This window comes from Portunus trituberculatus, chromosome 50 (assembly GCF_017591435.1).
Source record: "Portunus trituberculatus isolate SZX2019 chromosome 50, ASM1759143v1, whole genome shotgun sequence".
Taxonomy (NCBI): domain Eukaryota; kingdom Metazoa; phylum Arthropoda; class Malacostraca; order Decapoda; family Portunidae; genus Portunus; species Portunus trituberculatus.
The window spans coordinates 30,318,858-30,343,360 of NC_059304.1; the positions used below are offsets into that span (position 1 = coordinate 30,318,858).

Sequence of the window (24,503 nt, forward strand, 5' to 3'; positions counted from 1 at the left end):
TCAAGGTCCTAAACCTCTTCTCCCTCAACAGAGGTACCAGCTCCTTATCAGCAATGTCGATGAACTGCTCCATAACTACTAACTCCTTCAAAGCCTCGAGAGAGTCAACACCCTCGCTAGCAACCCATCTCTCAAACACTTGCTCCAGTGAACGAGCACACTCGAGGTAGGAGTCACTTGCTCGCTTCCTCTTTCCTCTGAATTGCAAGCGATAGGCTTCTAGTCGCAGCTCATATGCCCGTAAAATGTCAGCCTTAAACTCCTCATAAACATCCAGATCATCAGCTGACATTTTATCATAAACTTCCAAGGCTTTTCCCTTGAGTTTATTCGCGACCAAGCCTACCCATCTCTCTCGAGACCAAGCAAACTCCTTGGCTTTCCTCTCGAAGTGGACAAACCACTCAGCCACCTAAGACTCATCAAATTTGGGGACTAGCTGGAGACTTTGAACTAAAGTACGCTCTACACTCTGTTCTCCTCCTCCTCCTACACTACCAACAACTCCAGGCGTACTTATTGCATGGCGAGTTCTCTCCCACTCTAACTCTCTATCTTTATCTGCCCTTTCTCTCTCCATCTCTCTAGCCTCCTTCTCTGCTGCTAGTCTGTTTAACTCTCGTCTCTCTTCCGCTTCTCTAGCCCTCTCTTCCGCCTCTCTAGCCTCTTGCTCTGCTGCTAGTCTCTGAAGTTCTCGTCTTTTTTCCGCTTCTCTAGCCCTCTCCTCAGCAGCTAGTCTTTTTAACTCTCGCCTCTCTTCTGCTTCTATCTCCATTTTCCTCATTTCCAGCTTCAATCGCAGTTCCTCCAGTCTGGCAGCTGACTGGACACTATCAGCAATACTGCTTGCTGGACTAGAGCGTCGGGAGCCTTCCCTGCTTCCGATACTTCTGCCAGGGCTAATATATCCCACATCACCTTCACTGGGACCGCCACGTGCGTTATCATGACACGTAGTAAATGCGTCCTCACTGACCCCACGCGCGGCCACCGACTCATCATACCCACGTGGTGAATCTCGCAGGCTCACACTCGCATCCTCACCCTCCACTGGTGGGGTGAAAAGACCAGTAACTCTCTCCATGGTGCTCACAGGGACTTGTTCTCACAAACAATAAAATAATATAAGTAATAATACCCCACACAATAACACTACACACTATAAAGCACTTGGTTTATCCTGGCGAGGTTGCCACTGTTACGGTTTTACCGTACGTCACCCGGCTGCGGTTAGCTGCTACAGCTCACTAGACTTTTCGGAGTTCGTTGCAGGTTGCAATCGTGTTATTCTAAGTGAAGACTTATTCTTACTGCAGGTAATATATTATACGGTATTGTATTTTCTAATTTTAATTCATCTAAGATTAATTACACCACTTCTCAAAGATTGCTCATAATGTCACACAAATTCAATCAATGCCCTTAAAACTGTTAAGCTCATCTCCGTAAATCCTTATCTCCGTAAATCCTTCATCAATGTTAATCACATACAAATAAATCCACAAACATTAGGTGCCAATTTCACAGCTGATGCATCTCAATATCAACTCACTGCTTGACTTCTATAAATGCCCATATAATGTATACACCACAATATATCATATGTAATTATCTCCTCAATATGATATATCTTAATGCATCAACTGTGGGAATTGCACTACACATACATAAAATCTTAATATAACATCCTAATAAATACACATCCTATAATTGTTTCCTCCTTTCACTTAAATGACATAAACATTGTCTTAGACTGCATTAACAACTATAGAGCTTTACTCACTAATACAAGAAAGAGTCTGTCCATGACTCAAATGTTTCTTCTCCTCTCGGCCACTGCCTTCTGCTTTCTCCTCTCGTTTCTGCCAAGATTCTAGAGAACTTCTTGCTGGTTTCTGCTTATTTTAAATACTCAAGGTTTCGTACCTTTTCTCCACGCCCATTTTACCATCTACCATTCAGAGATCAGACATGTGGAGGTCCACGTGTGACAATGTAAGGACGAGAACACATACGAAGGTAATGTAGAAACAACCTTAAACGTAGTATACACAACATTGCCTTACTGGTGTTTCATAGGCTCAACTTTTCCCTAGTCTCATAGCACGTTCACCATTGGTCTAAACATGAAATACTGCTTGTTCATTGGCCATTTAAAACCACCAATCCTGTTTAACTACACGTGGGGAAACACGTGTTGACTATACTACTCTCCAACATCGTAACCAGAGTATTTTGTTTTGGGTGTTTGTTTGGGTCTGCGTACCATCTGATGCCTGGCTTCCCTCTCTCTTGTTAATGTTTTGCCTCCCACTCTCGTGTTCGCAGCAGGGTCCCTTTTACAATTCTCCCGTAGACGTAATTATTTACATCCTTGTGCCACTGCTGCATCACGCTATGTCCCACCAGGCTGTGGCATGCCAGGTTATGACATACCCCCCATCCTTAGTAGCGCGTCCCGGCGCGAACTGCTAGTGGTGAGGGCATGCGTGATAAGCGGTGTCCCCTGTTTTGAGCTGGCGTTGTGTGCTGACAGTCACCTGGGCTGGCGCAGCCTGTGCCAAGCCAAGGAGTGCACAGGGTCGGTAGATGCGGTAGGCCACCAGGCCGGCCGCGATGACCCCAATAGGCAACAGGATCCAGAGCCAGTCCTTCCAGTTGTGCCAGTCGAGTGCCGTAGGAGAGGACTGTTTCGCCAGCGGCTGCATATGTGCAATATATTTTGGGACAGACCAGGGCTCAAGACCAAAACTGTCGGGAATGTTTAGAGCAGGGGTTCTCAAACTTTTAACTCGTCGACCCCCAGTGAGACTTCAAAATTTTCATCGACCCCTAGCTTTAAATTAAAGAAAAAAAATACCAATGTCAAAAGCAATAGTAGTAGTAGTAGTAGAAGTAGTAGTAGTAGTAGTAGTAGTAGTAAGTAGTAGTAGTAGTAGTAGTAGTAGTAGTAGTAGTAGTAGTAGTAGTAGTAGTAGTAGTAGTAGTTGACATGCAGTACGTATTATAAAATCGTTAAACACAGTATGAAAATATGTCGAAGTGTACGAGTATATGCAACTTAATTCTCAGTGCAACATACCTTTTCCTCCTTCAATGTTGACATCATTAATGTGAAGGATGTGCCTGATGGGCCTCAACAAGGATGCTGATTTTAGGTTGCAGGTTGGTGAGCTTCAGCCGTAGGTCGCCTCGTTCTTCCAAGCTTAGTCTGTTCCTCTGCTTTGTTAAGACTGCATTTGCATGACTGAAACCAGCTTCAACCATGTATGAACTTGGGAAAGCAAGTAAAATGGCTCAACCACTGCACAAAGCTGAGGATATTTAGCAACGTTGTTCTCGTTGATCCAGAATTCACGGAGGCCTTTTCTTCTGAACAAGGCACTTGCTTCCAGGTCCACAGTCATGTCAATGAATTCTTCCTTCAAGTGTAATGGAATGTCTGCATTCCCTATCTCAACATCAAACGGTGTTAGGATCCATTCAGGCACATTCATTTTCTCCAGGTCTTCAAAGCGCACTTTAAAGTCTTCAATTAAATTCTCCAGATGAGTTATGTATGTTTCTAGGTCACCATCAGAAATTTTTTCACTTTGTACCTGTTGTAAGTTTGAAAAATACTGAAAATCTCTACGGGCCAGTGAAGCTCTGAACAAGCCAAGCTTGCCTTGGAATCCCAGTAGAACTGTCCTGGCCTGAATGATGGTAACATCTTTACCCTGCAGGCGTTTTTGTGTCTCATTAAATTTAGAATAGAGGTCTGCCAAATAGAAAAGGGCATTTTTGCATTTTTTCAACTCTTCACATAGAGATGAGTCCACGTCTGCCAGGAACTGAAGAGTTGAGCTGTACAAGTCAACAAGTCTTTGTAAGCTGTGACCTCTAGACAGCCACCTTACATCAGTGTGCAGGAGCAATTGGTTAAACATGTCATCATTCTCTTCGCACAGCAGTGCAAACAATCGCGAGTTAAGTGGATGTGCCTTGATTTTGTTAATTGCCCTGATGCACACTTTCAAGGCATCATGCAGTTCACCACTGAGTTTCTTGGCTACAAGATGTTGCCTGTGCAGTACACAGTGTACAGTACGTATATTAGGCACTTTTTCTTTGAGTAGGCTTGCAAATCCTCTGTACCGGCCAATCATTGCTGGTGCACCATCAGTAGCCACTGCAGTAATATTACTGAGAGGTATGTTGTGCTTTTCAAAATACTGCTGCACACATCGTAAAATTGTTTCACCTTTGGCATCAGCTGTGAGATATTTAGCAAACAAAATTCATCAATTATGTCCTTTTGACTTTGACTGTAATACCTCACATATGCCATGAGAAGATTAGAGCTGCCAAAAGTTGATTCATCAAGTTGTAGAGACAACTTACTATCCTGAAGTTCAGACACCAAGGTTTTTTCAACATTATCTGCCATTTCATCAATTCTTCTTTGCACTGTACTGTTACTTAATGGCAAATTTTTCAAAACAGAGCTAGAATCCTTCTTCATAACAGTTTCTATAACTTCTTTAATGGCTGGGATTATGAGTTCTTCACCAATAGTGTGTGCCTTTCCTTTCTTTGCTATCATGAGGAGATGTTGTATGAGGCTTTTAAACCTCCTTCAGTATCAGCACTGGCGGGGGCTTTGAAAAAGGTCTTGATACTTGATCGACCCTTGAGTTTTTCTTTCAGTGTCTTGAAATAGTCAAGGTCTTTGTGTTTCTTATCAGAGTGAACTCTTTCAAGGTGGTCCTTCATCTTTGCAGGTTTCATGGCATCATTACTGAAAGTCTTTTCACACAAGAGACATAATGGCATGGTGTCATTGCTTAATGAAGTAATGAATCCATATTTCAAATATTCCTGAGAATACTGGCAGCATTTCTTCTTAGCAGCTACAGCAGCCATTATGTCTATTACACACAATTTTCAATGCGTCACAATAATCAATTCACGGACCAGTTACGGGAGCTAAGAGTACACTGAATGCGAGAGCAGCGAGACAGCGAGATGTGTGGGTGGGGCGGGGTGGGGCGGGGAATACGCTCGCTCACTCAGTACAGGACAGAGACAGGAATGCTTCCTGTACGGACCCTGGTACGGGCAGTAGAGGTGCGAGACAAGGAAGATTGGTTGAATGTAGTGTTGCCAGCACTGCTAAAATTTCCTATTGTTTGAAATCAATAAATTATGTTTTTTTTTTTATTTAATGGTGCCCGATATTCTTCAGATGTTTACAAATTATAATCTGGGATTTCTAGTCGGGGGCTTCAAAGGTCCCTTCGACTCCAGCAGTACCATTTACTGACTCTTCGATTATTCATCGACCCCCTTTCGACCCCTGGATATTCATCGACCCTTGATGGTCCCATCGACCCCTAATGGGGTCGATATCGACCACTTTGAGAACCCCTGTTTTAGAGGATTTGGGGTACATCCCAGGCTTGAACGTATCCCATGCATAGCCCCACAGTCTGCAAAGGAACATTTCATTTTATTTTATTTTATTTATTTTCTTTTACCATATTCTAAGGGCTTATGCATTACAAACGGAAGATTCGGCACACTTGTCCTCGACCGTAAACTGTATGGGACTGACGTGGTAGCTTCACCTTGATATTCTTCTTGCAAATTCTCAGTTACATTATGAATTTCCTCATCAACACCATGACTCGCTTCTGATAGTGAATTGTCATCCGATTCTGAATCTACACAGTGCTCTACATCCCCTGAGAACACTGGAAAAGGATCTAGTGTCTGCAATGTCAACTTGGTTTCCCTTGTTTCACCTGGCTCGTGTACCGGATATGCTCGTCTGACATTCGGGTTCATCTGAGGGTAGCATTGTCTTCATGGATAATTCTTATTCTGTCAGTGTGTAATGTTGTCATCTTACCATTTCTAATGTTTCTTAATTTGACCACTACATCACTCACCTTTTCTGTCACTCTATAAGGACCTGTATATGCGGGTTGCAACTTTGCGGGGGTTCCTGCAGTGGGTACTCGGCGGACATATACTCTATCTCCAACTTGAATAGTCTTTATCCTTGCCTTCTTACATTGAGCCTTTTCATTTATTCCTTAGCTTCTTCTAAATATTGCTGACACCTAGCATATACCCTATTTGCTTTTGTTGCCATCTCCTGCTTAAAATCATCAACATTATACCAAACTTGTTCCTCTTTCATCATTTCAAATGGGATGGTTGGATCTCTGAGATACATGAGGTAAAAAGGACTTTCTTTTATACTTGTGTGGTAAGCACTATTATATGCAAATGTAGCTATTGGGAGCATTGTATCCCAGATATTCATATTATCTTGCACCAAAGTGCGCAGTATGTTAGTCAAGGTTGCATTTGATCTTTCAACTATCCCATTTGCTTGAGGATGGTAAGCTGTAGTTTTGCTATGTCGGAAATGCAGTAACTCAGTTAATCCCTGTAATATAGAATTGACAAATTCCCTACCTTGGTCTGTCACTAACATCTCAGGTATACCATGTTTACAAATCACTTCATCAAAAAATATTCTAGCAACTTCTGCGGCCGACTCGGTTTTCAGTGGTTTATACATATATCCATTATCCGATCTACCCATGGGACCAACAATATCCATATGTATGCGCTGGAAAGGTCTCTCAACATCCGGGTATCTTCTCAGTGGTGCTGGGGCGTCCCCCGACCTCTTAAGCCTACGACAGATGAGACAAGACCTGCAATATCTTTCAATGTCCTCCTTCATTTTTGGCCAATATGCAAATTTCTGACACCTACTTAAGGTAACGGATGGCCCACCATGCCCGCGGTTGGCAAAGAGTGGCCGAGGTGTACAGCAGTGTGCACAAACTGTTCGGGTACTAATATCTGACGCGTCATTTCTCCATATGTGTTGTGACTTACTCTGTAAAGCATATTATTGTCTAGAGACAATTCTGATATCTTTAACTTCTTATACCTCTTATCAATATTGTGCTTACTTAATTTTCCTTTTATTTCTTGCTCAGTTAAATTCTCTCTCATTAACTTCTTCAATAAGCCATAAAATTCATGGTTATCTTGTGACCTTATTAATTCCTTCAGATTCCAATCCACCATATTTTCTTCTGTGTTTTCTGTTATTGCTAACAAATGTTCATTTCCTTCATTTATTTCCACTTCCCTCAACCTGGATAAATGATCTGCTACCTTGTTAGCTTTTCCAGGAATATATTCCACCTTAATATCAAACTCTGCAACAGCTAATTGCCACCGAACTATCCTGCTATTTGCATTTGAGGTGGTCAACAACCATACTAATGGTCTGTGATCTGTGAGAATATAAATAGGGTAACCCAGGCACAAATCTCTGTTTACCTTAAGCCCATATACAATTGCCAGAGCCTCTCTTTCAATAGTACTATAATTAAGTTCAGCCTTGTTCAGTTTCCTGCTAAAAAATGATAAGGGTCTTAGGTTATTCATGCTATCCCTTTGTTGTATTAATCCCCCGATGGCAAAGCTCGAAGCATCCGTCGTTAAAAAGAATGGCTTTGAGAAGTCTGGAAATTTCAAAACAACATTTTGTGTTAATTCTTGCTTCAAGGTCTTAAAAGCCCTATCAGCTTCTTCATTCCACATTATGTGGTTATTGTTCTTCTTTCCAGTCACCATTCCTGCTGTTAGTTTAGTTAAGGGAGCAGCTATCTCAGCATAGTTTCTCACAAACTTCCTATAGTAGTTAGCCATTCCAATGAAGGACTGTAATTCTTTCACTGTTGTGGGGCTGGCATGTTCTTAATAACTTCAATTTTGCTAGGCTGTGTTTTCAACCCTTCGGCTGATATAATATGTCCTAGATAATTTACACTATCCTTAAAGAAATTACATTTTTTCAGGTTTACTTTCAACTGAGCATCTTGCAAGCGTAGAAGAACCCTCTCCAAATTCTTTACATGATTTTCTAGATCTGTTCCTTGAACTATGATATCATCAATATAAACAAAAGTATCAGATCCTGTCAATCCAGCCAATACCTGATTAATAATTCTACAGAATGCCGCAGGAGAATCCTTTAAACCCATAGGTAGCACATTATGTTCATATAATCCATTAGGTGTTACAAATGCAGTCCAGGGCTTGCTTTCTTCATTTAACTGTATTTGATGGTAACCTTGTTTCAAGTCAAGGCATGAAAACATCTTTCCTTTTCCTAAGTTATGCAAAATGTTATTCACATTAGGTAAGGGGTAAGAATCATTCAGCACATGCTGATTTAAATTCCTGAAATCTACACACAATCTAATTTTTCCATCCTTTTTCACTATGGGAACAACTGGGGAGATAAATGCTGATCTGGATGGTCTAATAATACCCTGGCTCTCCATTACTTTAATTTGTTCAGCTACCTTATCATAAAAACAAGCTGGGATGGGATAAGGTTTCTTGGACGTAGGTCTGGACTGTAACTGAATGGTGTGATAGAAAAGGGTGATATACTTGGAATGTCGTCATCACTAGCAAAGACAGAGGAGTATTTAACAACTAATTCTTTCAATATTTGATTTTTCCTTGTTCCCTCAGGATACATGTGATTAATGATTTCTGAAAAGGCCTTCATTTTATCTGTTTCATTTTCTTCTGTCACACCATTCACTGTATATTCATCACTCCCGCTTGGCAGAACCTCACTCTGACAGGACTGTAAGTAGCCTAATGTTTTCCCTGGCTCTAACGGCACATGTTCACTCGAGAAATTTATATACCTCACCACAAACCTAGATTTCTTCTTCTCCATGTCATTTTCTAATTTCACTAAACCTGGACATAAAAACTGAGACCCTATAACTCCTTTAACTGGCTCGAATATAGCGATATCACTATCCACTAACTTTGTTTCTAAGGTCACATAACTCACTCGTACTCCTTGTAATATTGATGTCTGAGCTACTGAGCATTTATAACTGGGATTATCCTTTGATTCATTTGTTACTGCTTCCTTTTCACTTCTCTCAGTTATCATGATGGCATGCATCATGGGTATTTCTACAATAACAATTCTCCTTCCTTCAATATATAATTTCAGAGGTTTGGTATTTAGATTCACATTATATCTTTTCATAAAGTCAAAACCTATTATTATCTGTGATGGCAAGGCTCTATCTTCACTGATCACAAAATCATGTGTGTATATCTTACCTCCAATTGTCAAAGTTAGCTTAGTCTTTCCTGAAGTCAACATTTCATCTCCACTCGCATTGCGAATTACCTTATTTGTTGGAGTAATGTGTTTCTTTTAAGTTTGTCTACAACGTCACGCGATACAAGAGATACCCCTGCCCCGTGTCCATCAAGGCTAATACACTCTCATTTTCAATCTGAACTTCAATAGAAACATTTCCCGTGTCACTATTCACCGCTGTGATTACCACCGATTCATGTGGTTGCGTTGGTGGTAAATTGGCGTTTTTTTGTGTTTGATATGTGGTGTATCTACGTGAGTTGTTCATGCAGTCCTTACTCGCATGCCCCTGTACCCCGCAGGTGAAACAAGTTACCGTGGGCCTCGCCCTTGGTGGTATTGGTGGTAATTTCACTGTGCACTGACTCGCGAAATGTCCCCACTTGTGACATCTAAAGCATTCTATGGTTCTACAATTTTGAATGGTGTGGTTATTTCGCCCACACCTCTGACAATGTATATTTCTGACATTCTGAGGGCGATACATCGTGTGATCTGTAGTAACAGCATTCACTGTCACTGCGTTTACTGGGACAACCCTATTTTCTTTGCGTACTGCAGCGTCGTGTAGCTGAAGGCTGGGGTGTGACGCTACATATTTGAGAGCTTTTCTGTATACTAATAAAGGCTTTTTCATATCTGCATCAGCAAGGATATAAGAAAAATCCTTAGGCAAGGCATTCACAATGATGGAGACAAATATATCATTATATACTTCCTTACCTGTGGGTTTCATGCTTTCTAATTTTGCCACAATCCCTTCTACTCTGATATAGAGCTCTGTTATGGTTTCTCTGGGCTGTCGAGTTACTGATGACAATTCACTGATCAGGCTTGGAAGCGATCTATCCTCTGGATAAATATCAAGGAATGCTTTTCTCACATCATCCCAATCATTTTTATGTTGCGTTGCACAGTGTGTCATATGAGTATATGCACTGTCTAATGCATATTGCTTGGCCAACTCTATCCTCCCTTCGTCTGTCCAGTTTGTCATTGTTCTATTTTCTAAATCCTTTATCCATGCGTGAGCGCTGGCGATACATTTTACATTTGGTACCGACGGGCTTCTTTCTTCACCTCCACAAAAATATGGTAACCCAATTACCTTGGAAAAATTATCCCTTGCATTGTCAGTGATCGCTTCCGCAATTTCCCCAGTACTAATACAAGCCGGGTTAGTGGGGAAAACGGAGATGTAGGGGGTGACTGCGCCATTCTAGAGGTTGTGACGGCTGGCTGCTGATTCGCTTTACCGTTAAGCGATACCGAGCGCTGACGTAATTTATGAACTATATGTTTCATCTACAATTAAGCAACATTAAAATATTCTCAATATTTACTCGTTAACATCCGCTACATCCGTGACATCCAATGCACTTGATCGAATTTTAATTGTCTTCACTCTCAACTATACGCCTGCAACGATTGCAATTGCAATAATATCCCACCGCTGCCACCAGTTTCGGAAGTTCGTTGCAAGTTGCAATCGTGTTATTCTAAGTGAAGACTTATTCTTACTGCAGGTAATATATTATACGGTATTGTATTTTCTAATTTTAATTCATCTAAGATTAATTACACCACTTTTCAAGATTGCTCATAATGTCACACAAATTCAATCAATGCCCTTAGAAATGTTAAGCTCATCTCCGTAAATCCTTATCTCCGTAAATCCTTCATCAATGTTAATCACATACAATAAAACCACAAACATTAGGTGCCAATTTCACAGCTGATGCATCTCAATATCAACTCAATGCTTGACTTCTATAAATGCCCATATAATGTATACACCACAATATATCATATGTAATTATCTCCTCAATATGATATATCTTAATGCATCAACTGTGGGAATTGCACTACACATACATAAAATCTTAATATAACATCCTAATAAATACACATCCTATATTTGTTTCCTCCTTTCACTTAAATGACATAAACATTGTCTTAGACTGCATTAACAACTATAGAGCTTTACTCACTAATACAAGAAAGAGTCTGTCCATGACTCAAATGTTTCTTCTCCTCCTCTCGGCCACTGCCTTCTGCTTTCTCCTCTCGTTTCTGCCAAGATTCTAGAGATCTTCTTGCTGGTTTCTGCTTATTTTAAATACTCAAGGTTTCGTACCTTTTCTCCACGCCCATTTTACCATCTACCATTCAGAGATCAGACATGTGGAGGTCCACGTGTGACAATGTAAGGACGAGAACACATACGAAGGTAATGTAGAAACAACCTTAAACGTAGTATACACAACATTGCCTTACTGGTGTTTCATAGGCTCAACTTTTCCCTAGTCTCATAGCACGTTCACCATTGGTCTAAACATGAAATACTGCTTGTTCATTGGCCATTTAAAACCACCAATCCTGTTTAACTACACGTGGGGAAACACGTGTTGACTATACTACTCTCCAACATCGTAACCAGAGTATTTTGTTTTGGGTGTTTGTTTGGGTCTGCATACCATCTGATGCCTGGCTTCCCTCTCTCTTGTTAATGTTTTGCCTCCCACTCTCGTGTTCGCAGCAGGGTCCCTTTTACAATTCTCCCATAGACGTAATTATTTACATCCTTGTGCCACTGCTGCATCACGCTATGTCCCACCAGGCTGTGGCATGCCAGGTTATGACAGACTGTTATTCTGGCAAAATCGTCAACTTTGTTACGATCAGTACAATGGGGATTATAAAACACTCCACAGAGTCCCCACTACTATAACTCACAGCCGCCGTAACCCTCAGGTTTTTCAAGGTCGCCAACAGTGTATAATTTCCCCCACTGTAAGGGAATCTCCTCAGCAACTCCTTCTCCTCCTGTACCCAACCAAGTAGAATTCATAAATGGTAGATTTTATATGTAACAGGGCGAGGCCTTAATACCCCCTAGAGAAACCGCCCACAAGGAAAATTCCACCCACTTCTCTATGAAGTATTAATGCCTCTCCGCACGCCTTGCACCCAGGCTGTGAGGGTTCACAGACTGGGACAAAACGTGCAGTATATATATTACTATACTATCCTACTACAACAGGTGCTTCCTAACACCTGTCAGACTGACATCCCTGGCCTACTACTACTGCAATATATGATGTGTACAGCACATCCGGTGATGTACACACAAGCCCAGACACCACCTACGGGTGACACCAGCTATACACGAGTCCAAATACTCGTCGCAGGCAAGTCTGGCGGACGACAACTACGCACCACTGGCCGACATGAAGCCTCTCAGCCTTCAATGGTGTGCGTGGCTACTACCACTACAATACAGTATACCACTGAAACTCTACAAAAGATGGTGGGGGCACACAGCTGCCCACCAAACACACTGGTGACTACAACCACCAACAGCAAAAACAGGACGAAACAATAACACGTCCCTTCGCGTCGCTCCACCTGAGTGGACGAACGCACGAGAAATGCAGCCAAACTTACTACACCTCTCCCAGAGCAACAAGCCCGTCGCTCCAACAGTCACGGTCTACCCAGTAGCAAGCCAGCTACTCAAGGGAGGGCACAACTCCCAGACCAATGACTAATGAGTACTTGTAAAGCACAGTCCAGCCACACGTGTCTCTTCCTGTGCCGAGAACGTACGTGTTAACTCCACTGAAGACTGGCCGGTACTGTAAACAGTATACTAATGATACTACACAACAGATGATGGGGGCACACAGCTGCCCTCCAAAACACACTAGTGACCACAGCCACCAACGAAACAAACAGGACGAGACACAGCGTGTCTCTCCGCGTCGCCACACCCGAGTGGACGAACGCACAACAGGAAATGCAGCCCCAACCGACTACACTTTCCTCAGGACAACAAGCCCGTTGTCCTACACAGCCACGGTCTACCGAGTAACAAGCCAGCTACTGAACAGGAGGGCACAACTCCCAGACCGATGACTAGCGAGTAACAAGCGAAGCCCAGCAACACGAATCTCCCTAACACTATGCCAGACCGACAAGAGTGCGTGTCTATCTCCGCTGAAGGCTAGCTGGTTACTAACTGTGAAGCTCACAGGCACACAAAATGGTGGAGAGGGGGAGGCGGGTTGTCTGCTCAGCAGAACAGCCCGAGGGGCCTGCGATGAGTGGCCATAGGCTTCACATATAATGAAATAATAAATTAAAGGAGATTAAGACGGTGCCCATCACAATATATATACAGGCAACCCCCGTTTAACGAAGGTTCACAGAACGAAATTTCGCTACAACGAAGGCTTCATTTTACTACCATCTGCTCGTTTAACGAACACCAAACTCGCTTTAACGAAGTTTTATCCAGGTAATTTTTTTTCCAAATTTGAAAGCCCCACCATATCACGCAAGCTGACAGGCTTTTGAATACACCAGGAGCTGCTGGTACTAAGGCCTGCCTCAGGAAAAATCCTGGGACACCTATAGAATAAAGATCAAGATCAAGATCAAGCTCAACTTACCACCAAAACGCCCTGCAATTGGCCTAGTGTTCGTAAGAAGACCAGGAAGTCTCTTACTCTCCAAATGAAGCTAGATATTATTCATAGACATGAGAGGCCAGAAAACTATAGCAGTGCTGGCCACTATCTTGACTCCATATTATACTGTCTCTATTTTCAAGTCAGCAGACTCTATTAAGGAGGCTGGTGAGACCGTATCTTCCTTGCAAGCTAAAAGAACCACCTGAACTCTTGACTCTACAATGGATAAAATGGAAAGCCTTGTGGAAATGTGGTACATAAGTTTTGTATGCAGTACAATGATGCGCACTTTGTTTACATTCCACAGGTTGCCGGTTAGTGTCTTTCCCGTTTCACTCTTCCTCCCTTCATAAAGTTAAGGTCATCAACATTATAAAGTTACATACATACATACATTAGTGTACATAATGACTTAAATTTAACTACCTAAATGTTTAACTTCATAATTTTTACTTTCATTAAACCTTTTACTGTACTATGATGCACTCTCGCTTTGCTTACTCTCAATGGAAGTTCAAATCAGAGGTTAAACTTGTTATAATCGGTTCGCTTAACGAAGTTTCGCTTAACGAAGTGTTTTTTAGGAACGTAACCCCTTCGTTAAACGGGGGTTGCCTGTATATATATATATATATATATATATATATATATATATATATATATATATATATATATATATATATATACTGTATATATATATATTCCTCTTCTGTCCTATGCACTGTTTTAACCTGTCTGTCTTCCACTTATGGTCGTTCCTTTGTGATTTTATTGATTTTTACATAATGTTAGCCATCCCCTATGTAATTAAAAAAAAAAGTGGCTATACTTCTCACAACCCCCACCTGGACTGGCCCTCCATTCCTTTCATCCTGTCCAAAGTCTGATCCCACCACCCAACTCTCTCCCTCACCCTTTCTCCGACTTCACAGCACACCCAGCCTCTCTGTTCCTGTCTCCCTTCACCTACCTGCCCACTGGACCTTACCTGACCTTCCCTGCTTGTCTCCTGCCATTTGATTCCTTGTAAATACCCCCTTAAGGCATCGAAATTAGCCTTTCTGAAATCAGGTACTTTCCTAGTGCTTCATTTTCTAAAAGTTTTATGCCATGTCAATTTATACCACATTTCATTGTGGTCACTGTTACCTAGCTGACTACCAACTGCCTCCTGCCAGTTAGTCAGAATTAAATCTAGAACATTATTTTCCCGTGTTAGTAGTAAAATGACTTGCTTCAAAAGATCATCCTGAATGACCCTAAGGAATTCTGCTTCCCTGTTGCCCACCATCAAGCTCCAATCAACATTCCTATAATTCCTATAGTCCCCTTACTGCACCTGGCTGCTCTATTTATTTCCTCTCATAGTGAAGTTTATTTGGTTTGAAACATTAGGTGGCCTGTATACTAAACCCCTAACAACTGATCGTGACCTGTCCTTAACATTCACCCATAGAGACTCTGTTTTGCTTGACTCTGTCTTCATTCTGCTGCTTATGCAATATTGCAAGGTGTCCTTAACGTACAAAGCCACTCCTCCACCTCTTCTGTTTTCCCTATCCTTTTGAAAAAGTGTTTAACCATCAGTTTTCACCTCCTGATCAAATACCTTCCTTTACATGTCTAGCCAGGCATCTGTTAATGCAATTATATCAAATTTTTCAACACAAGCTAATTATCTAAGCAAATCTATCTCGTCCTCCTCTTCCTGTCCTTAGAACAAAATGCAGAGTCAAAGTGTTTCACCTGACTGACCACCATCATCTTACCAGCGGGAAATGAAAAATCATCTGCCCCCTTCGTCCTCACCTCTTCATTTACTGTCTTCTCCCTCTCCTCCTCTGTTCCCTCCAACACAGCGAAGGAGTTCATCATCTCCATGTGGTGAGACACCCCTATGACCTTCCTCCTCTTTGCACCAGCAGACACCATTTGCCAGCCATTCCTCTTGGCCCTGCATCTCATTACTTGGTAAGGAGACTTTAGGAACTGCCACTCCTTCAGGTGCTGAGTTCACCCAACAGAACTCAGCCTTCAGGTTCAAGATTCGTCCTCAAAACTCCTCCCACACCTCTGAGATCCTTCAATGGAACTCAGCCTCCACTTCTGAGACCTTCACAGTGAAGGCCTCAAGGGTAGAACTAACGCACCCACCCGAAACCAAAGGGAAAGCAAGGAAAGCAGCCATCTCTATGTAAACAAGCCAAAGATCACACACCGCTACAGCAGATTCAGAACATCACATCCGTCTACTAGGGAGGTTGACCTGAGACTACTGGCTGGCCTGAGACTACTCAGTTTGGTGAAATATTTTATATACTACATAAAGGGAGAAATATTCAGGGATATTTTTTATTAATAACCTTTGATTTACTTGAATTTTGCTGGTTTGTAAATATCCTAATAAGATGAGCCACTGTTATTGCACTGGAAAAAATTCAATATAGGTTTCAGAAAAAGTCCTTTTATGTACAACTGAAGTCTATTAATATCTAATCTTGGTTGATTTACAGACAATTTAAATAAATTCATGATGTTCATTAATAAATCTTATCTAAAAACAGATTCTACTATTAGGTGTATGGAAAATTTAACACATCTTTTTGTCATAATAATCAAACACCAAATTTAATCCTGATTTTGTAACCAAGCAGTAAAAATGTATTTATATATACAGTCAGAAAAAAAGTAGAATAAAAGATGTGAAAGAAAATGAAAAAAGAAATTCAAGAAAAAATAAAATAAAATAATAAATAAATAATAGTAATAATAAGAAAACATGAATAAGTACAAAATAATGATTACAAAAAAATAATAGTACATGTAATTAGTTATTCAACAAACATAACAAATGAAAATAACCTTCAATTGATAACTGAGCTACCATTACATTACAGTAACCACTATCTACATCTCAAATCATTCCTACATAGATCTGTTTTTCTAGTTGGCCACAGCCTTGGTAGCAGCATAATTTGCCATACGCTCCTCCAAGACTGGCCGGAAATGGCGGATAAGTCCCTGCACAGGCCAAGCAGCACCATCACCCAGAGCACAAATGGTATGTCCTTCAATTTGCTTGGATACTTCCCATAAAGCATCAATCTCCTCTGGCCGAGCATCTCCCTTTACTGTTGAACAAAAAAGTACATTATTAGAAGCCTATTGCCTGTGGAAATTCCATAAAAAAAAAATCTAATTTAATGCATTAAAGATTCCAAAGCCTACAAAGCCAAGGACAACGAAAAAAAGGTTGGAAAAAAAAATAATAAAAACAAAAATAATATATATATATATATATATATATATATATATATATATATATATATATATATATATATATATATATATAGTCATACCTCGCCGAACATGAATCTCGCGTATACACGAATCGGTAAAATATACCATATTTCGCCGAGCACAACTTTGACTCGCGATTGCACGATTTGGTCCCCATTTGAATCTCCCGCTGGTCCTGTGTTACTGTCTTATATATGCATATATGTTCACAAAACAACATTTCTATTAGCTTTTTGCAAGCCTTGCCCCCAAGAAAGGATTGTTTTGTAATGCATAAAATGAAATCTTAATGGAATACAAAACAATAAAGCAGAGATGAGATGAGCCACAGACGAAGCGGGAGACTCGTGGCCACTCGGCCGCTTCTTCTTCTTGCAACCCTTGTAGCTTGCGTGTTACTTTCATCATGACGTTTATATTTCCACTTCTCTATTGCCTGCTATAATGGATATCATATCTTAGTATTCATAAACGCTCATGCCATGAGGATAACCTTGACTCCGTGGCAGTGAGTGATAGTGAATTACTAATGAAATACCGCAGTATTTCATTACTAATTCACTATCACTCAGTGCCACGGAGTCCAGGTTATCCTCATGGCATGAGCATATATGAATACTAAGATATGATATCCATTATAGCAAGCAACAGAGGAGTGGAAACATAAACTTCGTGGTGAAAGAGAACATGCCAAGCTAAAAGGGTCACAAGAAGAAGCGGCCGAGTCACTGTGAGTCTCCGCATCGTCTGTGGGCGAGATCTCTGCTTTATTTTCTGGTATTCCACGTAAGATTTCACATAATGCATTACAAAACAATCCTTTCTTGCAAGGTTTACAAAAAGCTAATAGAAATATATATAATTTTTTTTTTAATCCATGTGGTATGTTGGGGACCAGCCCAGAACGCATCCCCACTACTTCCATTATTTCCTAAGGGAAAATTACGTCCGCTTAACGAATTTCCGCTCTACGAACAGCTTTGACACCCCCTATCCTGTTCGTTACGTGGAGTATTGTTGTATATATATATATATATATATATATATATATATATATATATATATATATATTTACTGTACCTAGGCCTTACTCTGGCACGTATTACTACCTTCCTCTCTGTATTTCAGATGTTGCTCTCCCTTTCTCTTTCTGTGGCCCAGAAGCCCATGTGACAAGGGTGGGGAGGATGGGAGAGCAGGACACAACCTAATCCCTCATCCCACACTCCCCAATCCCTCGCTGTTCAAGAATAAAAACTACAAAAACTTGCAATATGTATCACAGGCATTCTAATATACAAGGCAGAATATAAACTACACTGAGCCTTTGTCCCACCATCCATCAATGTTGTGCATGTTAACAAAATAATAAGGGGAAGAAGTGGAACTACAGGGAGACTGAAAACTTCTCACAATGCATTAATCTCTCAACAAGCAAGTAGTAGCTAGGTATCTTGCCTCTCAACACTTGGCCACATGGCCATAGTATTATGGGGTTTCTTTCTAATTTTTATATAAAAAGCCTCTCATTGTATCAATATATATTTCCGCATCTGCAAAATATGTACATATGACATCAATATAAAACACATCATTCATACATCTCTGATTTCTGACATCTAATACATCTCTGATAATGATTGAAAATATATCATATATAATAATGAAAGAAAAAGAAGGAAAAAACTCACCAAATCTTGTCATGATCTTGTACATCCAATTGACACCCTCTCTGCATGGAGTACACTGACCACAGGACTCATGCTTGTAAAACTCAATAAGACGAGCAATGGCCTTCACAATGTCTGTCTGCTTATTCATAACAATGACAGCTGCTGTGCCCAGTGAAGTCTGACAAGCCACCAATCCATCAAAGTCCATAACAGCCTCCTCACAAACTCTGGTTGGAGAGAGAGAGAGAGAGAGAGAGAGAGAGAGAGAGAGAGAGAGAGAGAGAGAGAGAGAGAGAGAGAGAGAGAGAGAGAGAGAGAGAGAGAAAATTAATTCTCAAATCCTGTCCACAAACTGGTTGCTTGATGTCTGCATATTCTAACAGGAACATATATGCATATAGTAAATATAAGCCATTTAACTTCAACTGATATTCTATACTCAACATTTTATTTAGATTTGTGGATTTCAATAATCAAGGTAAAACATTACATATATAAATCATTTGCATTGCAATCAAACCAGGCTTTTTCACTATAAATTGGATCAGATAATTTTTGTTACCCTCTGCTGGTACCTTTCTAGCATTAAAAAGGGGGAAAAAAAAGTACAGGAGATCCTTGCAATTCGACAGGGTTAGGGTGGTTTTTCATCGGTCGAATCAGTGTTTATTTGAATCATGAAGCAGTTTTTCCCATAAGAAACTTAAGAATTAAGGGGGATAGGGAGAAACCTCCAGCCTCTCAAAACATCACTATAACCTCTAAAAAACATTAACTTAAGACTAAATCAGTACTATTAAAGGCTTCATTTATATCTAACTTTTTTTTATTAAATACATTAGGGTGCTGTACAGTACATTTTTGGAAATAAAAACACTTGCATGATGCAGCAGTCTCGCAGTACTTGTCCTTGTTATTTCAAATTATTGATACTGTTGATCTACAGACTCCCATTTGCACTGCAACGACACTGTGAGCTATACCTGCCTCACACTTTATAAGCTCAAGCTTATCTTTGAAAGGCAGGAAATTGTGTTTCTTAGGGCTGGGGCTGAAGGTGACTTTGTCATCTTGAGTCAGATGAAACACGTTTTTCTCTAGCGTCAATTTTTAGTCAAATTCAGATCTATGGTTTCTAATTAACAATTTTATAAAATTAATTTTCCTGTTAATTGGAATGATGCTATAATCTCAAATCAATAGAATCTTGATAAGATGTAAATATATTTGTATATAATCTATTTTTTGTCCTAGCCTAACAGTGAAAAGTAGTTGTTTGCTTATACTTTTCTGGGACTGCGACATTCTAAGGCAGAACTTCCAAAGAACAACTGGTCTAGATGAGCAGCTCTGTTGTGTATGAGTAGACAAAGCTGTCTGAAGAGTTTCTCAGAGATCATTAAAGGCCAAAAATAGCAACAAAAAAAAATAGCAACGGCTTGCTTGGGGGTGAAGGGGGCCCCATGTTTGTTTACAGCTGACAAACGTGACAAAGGTGGAAGCGAGCTTGTGTGTGACAACCAGCCTCAACAAAAGTTGACAGTCTTCAGAAAGTTGACAGAAAAAGTTGACAGAAAAGTGGTAGTGTGACGCCGTCTTAAACGACGACACAGGATAGCATCAGTTTACACTTCTGCCAGGTGGGTTTGCGGTGAATTTCGCATGGCAGCAGATTTTGACCGGGTCGGTGGCGCGTGAGATATGAATGTCGAATTGGCGAGTCAGTCGGTCGAACCTTGAGGATTGGGTATTAATTAACCGAGTTCAAATTGATGATACAGGCAACCCCTACTTAATGAAGGTTCACACAATGAAGATTTCATTTTACTACCATCTGCTCGTTTAACGAACACCAAACTTGCTTTAACAAAGTTTTATCCAGGTAATTTTTTCCAAGTTTGAAAGCACCGCTGTATCACACAAGCCGACAGGCTTTTTGAATACACCAGCGTCTCTCGTGGACAACATGCGCACCTCTCACTCCCCCTGTTCAAAACAATAACAGCGTCACCAGCAGCTTGTCTTCCCTCGCTCAACTTACCATCAAAACACCCTACAATGTCGCCTAGCATTGCTAAGAAGACCAGGAAGTCTCTTACTCTCAAAGTGAAGCTGGATATTATTCACAGACACGCGAGGCAAGAAAACTAATAGCATTGCTCGCCACCATCTTGATTCCATCTACTGTCTCTACTATTTTCAAGTCAGCAGACTCTATTAAGAAGGCTGGTGAGACCATATCTTCCTTGCAAGCTAAAAGAACCACCTGAACTCGTTACTCTACAATGGATAAAATGGAAAGCCTTGTGGAAATGTGGTACATAAGTTTTGTATGTGATACAATGATGCACCCTTTGTTTACATTCCACAGGCTGCCGGTTAGTGTCTTTCCCGCTCCACTCTCCCTCCCTTCATAAATTTAAGACCAACAACATTTTAAGTTACGTACATACATACATTAGTGTACATTATAATGACTTAAACTAAACTACCTAAATGTTCAACTTTATTATTTTTTCTTTCATTAAACCCTTCACTGTACTATGATGCACTCTCGCTTTATTTACTCTCAATGGAAGTTCAAGTCAGAGGTTAAACTTGTTATAATCGATTCGCTTAACAAAATTTTGCTTAATGAAAGTTTTTTTAAGGAACATAACCCCTTTGTTAAGCGGGGGTTGCCTGTAATTCAAACTGCAAACGGTCAAATTACGAGGATCCCCTGTAATTATTTCCCAAACTGGATCTAACATTTGCTCTTTACATTCTTTAAGCACCTAGCGTCATACACCAATCGGCCCCATTACTTTTCTGACATCCAGATTATCTAATAATCTTCTAGTATCCTCTTTGTGCACTGTGACTTCCTGTAACTGTTGGCAATGCAATGTCCTATTTGGTTCTGCAAAATCCTCTTCTACAGTGAACACAGTTTTGAAGCTCTTATTCATTATTTCACACATTTCCTTCTCTGTTTGGTATGTCTTCCATCCTTTAATTATATTTTCTATTGTTTCCTTATTCTTCATCTTACCATTTATAAATTTATATAAAAGCTTGGGTTCATCTTCACTTTTACGCACCACATCTCTCTCAAAGTTTCTTTCTTCCTCTCTCTCCTTACTGTAATATATTAATTATACTGGTGTCTTAGTGTCATTTCTCTGTTTTGTAAGTTACTTCCAAGCTTTATCTTTTGCCTGTTTAGCTTCTGCGCATCTAGCATTGTACTAAGCTTGTATATTTTTCTTAACTCTATAAAAAGTTATGTATTTCTTTATTCCTTCATTAAATTTCTGTATGAACATTTCACATTTGCCTTGTACACCTAACCCTCCGTTATCGCACGAAATTGGTGCCTAAAAAACCGCGCGAAAGTGGGAAACGCGATAACGGAAGTGAAGAATAAATAGGAAATAAATAAATTGGTGCTTCAACCCAAAAAGTTTCCTAAAAAAATTTTCTTATTACGCTAAACTTACTACCATAAATACTGGAGTAGCTTATTAACATTTGACAATCTGAAATGAATGAAAACCAGCTCTGAACAACAGAATACCATCTGTGAGACTGAGGGGTGGTAGTGATGGTGGTGGTGAGCAGAGTGACTGGAACCAATCAGTTCCCTTATTCAAATCACGTGACGTGAATACACACGATGATTGGTTGCTGGCTCCTCCTCCTCCTCCTCATGATCATCTTTCTCCCCCTCCCTCTCCCTATCTAAACATTTGTCAGTGTGTGGTTGGGATATCGGTAGTACTACTACTACTACTACTACAGTAAAAGCCCTCTTATCCGGCATCAACGGGACCGCCGACATGCCGGATACCAGAAGTTGCCAGATACTTGAATAGAAGTGAAATTATGTCCACAATCACCACCCTACACTCATGCATCTTACCATAACAAAGATCAGCTGATCGCCGTGCCGCGCTTCGCCACCCGCGCTGCTGCCTCACACTCACCAACACACAATACTAACACTCTTTAATACTTTTCTCTTATAAATAAGTTGATGGGTTACAAAAATAAAGTATACGTGACGAACCTTGAACCTGTGGAGCCAGCCATCAGAGAACTGGCATGCCCCTTCCTCGCCCATCTACTTAGCTAAATCACGCCCTTTCTCTTGTAACATTGGGCTGAACCACTCGTATAACACTTTGTTCATTGTTTCACCACGATGATACTGCAGTGTGTGATGATTTTCCGCTGCTTTTGGGATGTTGGTGGCTTTCATGTAATCCCACAACTTTTTCGTTTGGTATCTAATGTCATAAATAGTTGATGAACCCACACCATATTCCGCCATTAGTTTCTGTTTGCTTTCACCTCTCTCTAATCGTCGACAAATGTCTACCTTCTGCTTAAGTGTAAGCACAACACGCTTCCTCTTTTCTACAACTTTAGGCATGATGAAGGCGTCAGGCGATAAACAGTGCACACGTGGGACTGAATCACTGAGTGAACACAGTCCAGTGGGTCGCGGGTGGCGCAAAACAGTGCGCTCTGGTGGCGAGGGGACAAAGTATGCCTCGCGCGGGAATCTTAATCGATTTTATGAGTACACATTGATTTTTTATTGATTTTAAGGCTCTGGGAAAAATGTGCCAGATACTTGAAGTTGCCGGATACTCGAATGCCGGATAAGAGGGATTTTCCTGTACTACTAGTACTACTACTACTACTACTACTACCACTACAGGTGCGCGATAACGACTTTCCAGATGTGCTAAAACAAAATTTTGCAATTTTCACAAGTGCGCGATAATGCCTAAACGCGATAACGGAGGGTTAGGTGTATTGTCCTTCTGTACATGTTTCCCCATTCAATATCAGCAAAAAATTTCCTTAATTTTTCTAAATCAGCTCTTGCATAATTTAATCTCTTTTTTGTATTCATCTCTGTATCTTACCCCATCCTCCTCCTGTATTCCCAGCTCTAATGTAACATGATCACTTCTTCCCGTTCGACTAAGGTATTGCATACTTGGAGGGGGCTCTGGCTTCTTTGTGAATACTAGGTCAAGCAACAATAGTTCAGAGCAATACTCTATAGCAAAACTGCATAAGGTGCAAGCCTACAAGGTATTCGCACTTGGCAGGGTTGCACTTCCTTGCTAAGATGCCACGTGTAGGATGGGGGAACACTCTTCTATTGAGAACATGCCATAATTTTTACCTCCATGGCGATAAAGAATAAAAGTTAGAATAATTTCAGAAGTAATTTGAAAACACACCAATTTACATAGAAAACAGAGGGAAAGAAAGAAAGAAAGAAAGAAAGAAAGAAAGAAAGAAAGAGGGTTAGGAGGTGGAGCAGCATTAGAGAAAGAAGACAACCTCGTGATCTATGAAGAGGTGGCAAAAGTGTGGAGATTGTCTACTCTAAACCTGATGATCCCCCTTGTCTTTCTCCAAATTACTGACATTACCAGTAGCCAACAAGATGCTCACTTCGCCAGTTCCACATCAATTCACTGCTAGTCTCCACTACCCCGCTGAGTGTTCTAATTAACAAGTTAGACAAGCCGAGGGATCCTCCAGTGTTATCAGGAGCTGATTTTAGCCTGTTCCCTAACTTCTTCCCTTCTGAGGATGAAGCAGCTGGAGTTTCCCAGTGTCTGCCTCAATTCACTCTCCACCACACAGCTAACCAGTGATACTATAATTGATACTTGATACTGCCTTCCAAGAAGGCCCTCTATGAGCTTGCAGGCCACTTCCATGGTGAGAAAGAAACGGGTGACCCTTTATCTAAATGTCTGGCTGGTATTCTTAATGTGAGTCTGTGACATCAGCCTTCCTTGGACGGTGTGATACTCACATGTGATA

General features: G+C 40.7%; 1 protein-coding gene and 1 pseudogene across 1 annotated transcript in view; both read right to left on the reverse strand.

The window, feature by feature from the left end:
• Window positions 1–2,913: 2,913 nt before the first annotated feature.
• On the reverse strand, window positions 2,914–5,330 carry LOC123500140 (annotated as a pseudogene).
• Window positions 5,331–16,155: 10,825 nt separating this feature from the next.
• LOC123500141 (NADH dehydrogenase [ubiquinone] flavoprotein 1, mitochondrial-like) overlaps window positions 16,156–24,503 on the reverse strand; it is a 134,879-nt gene continuing 126,531 nt past the window's right edge. Inside the window, exons 7-8 of the mRNA XM_045248816.1 lie at window positions 18,684–18,892; window positions 16,156–16,823 (exon numbers count right to left, since the gene is read on the reverse strand). Coding sequence (XP_045104751.1) covers window positions 16,636–16,823; window positions 18,684–18,892 — 397 coding nt within the window. The 3' untranslated portion in view covers window positions 16,156–16,635. The remainder of the gene's footprint in view (window positions 16,824–18,683; window positions 18,893–24,503) is intronic.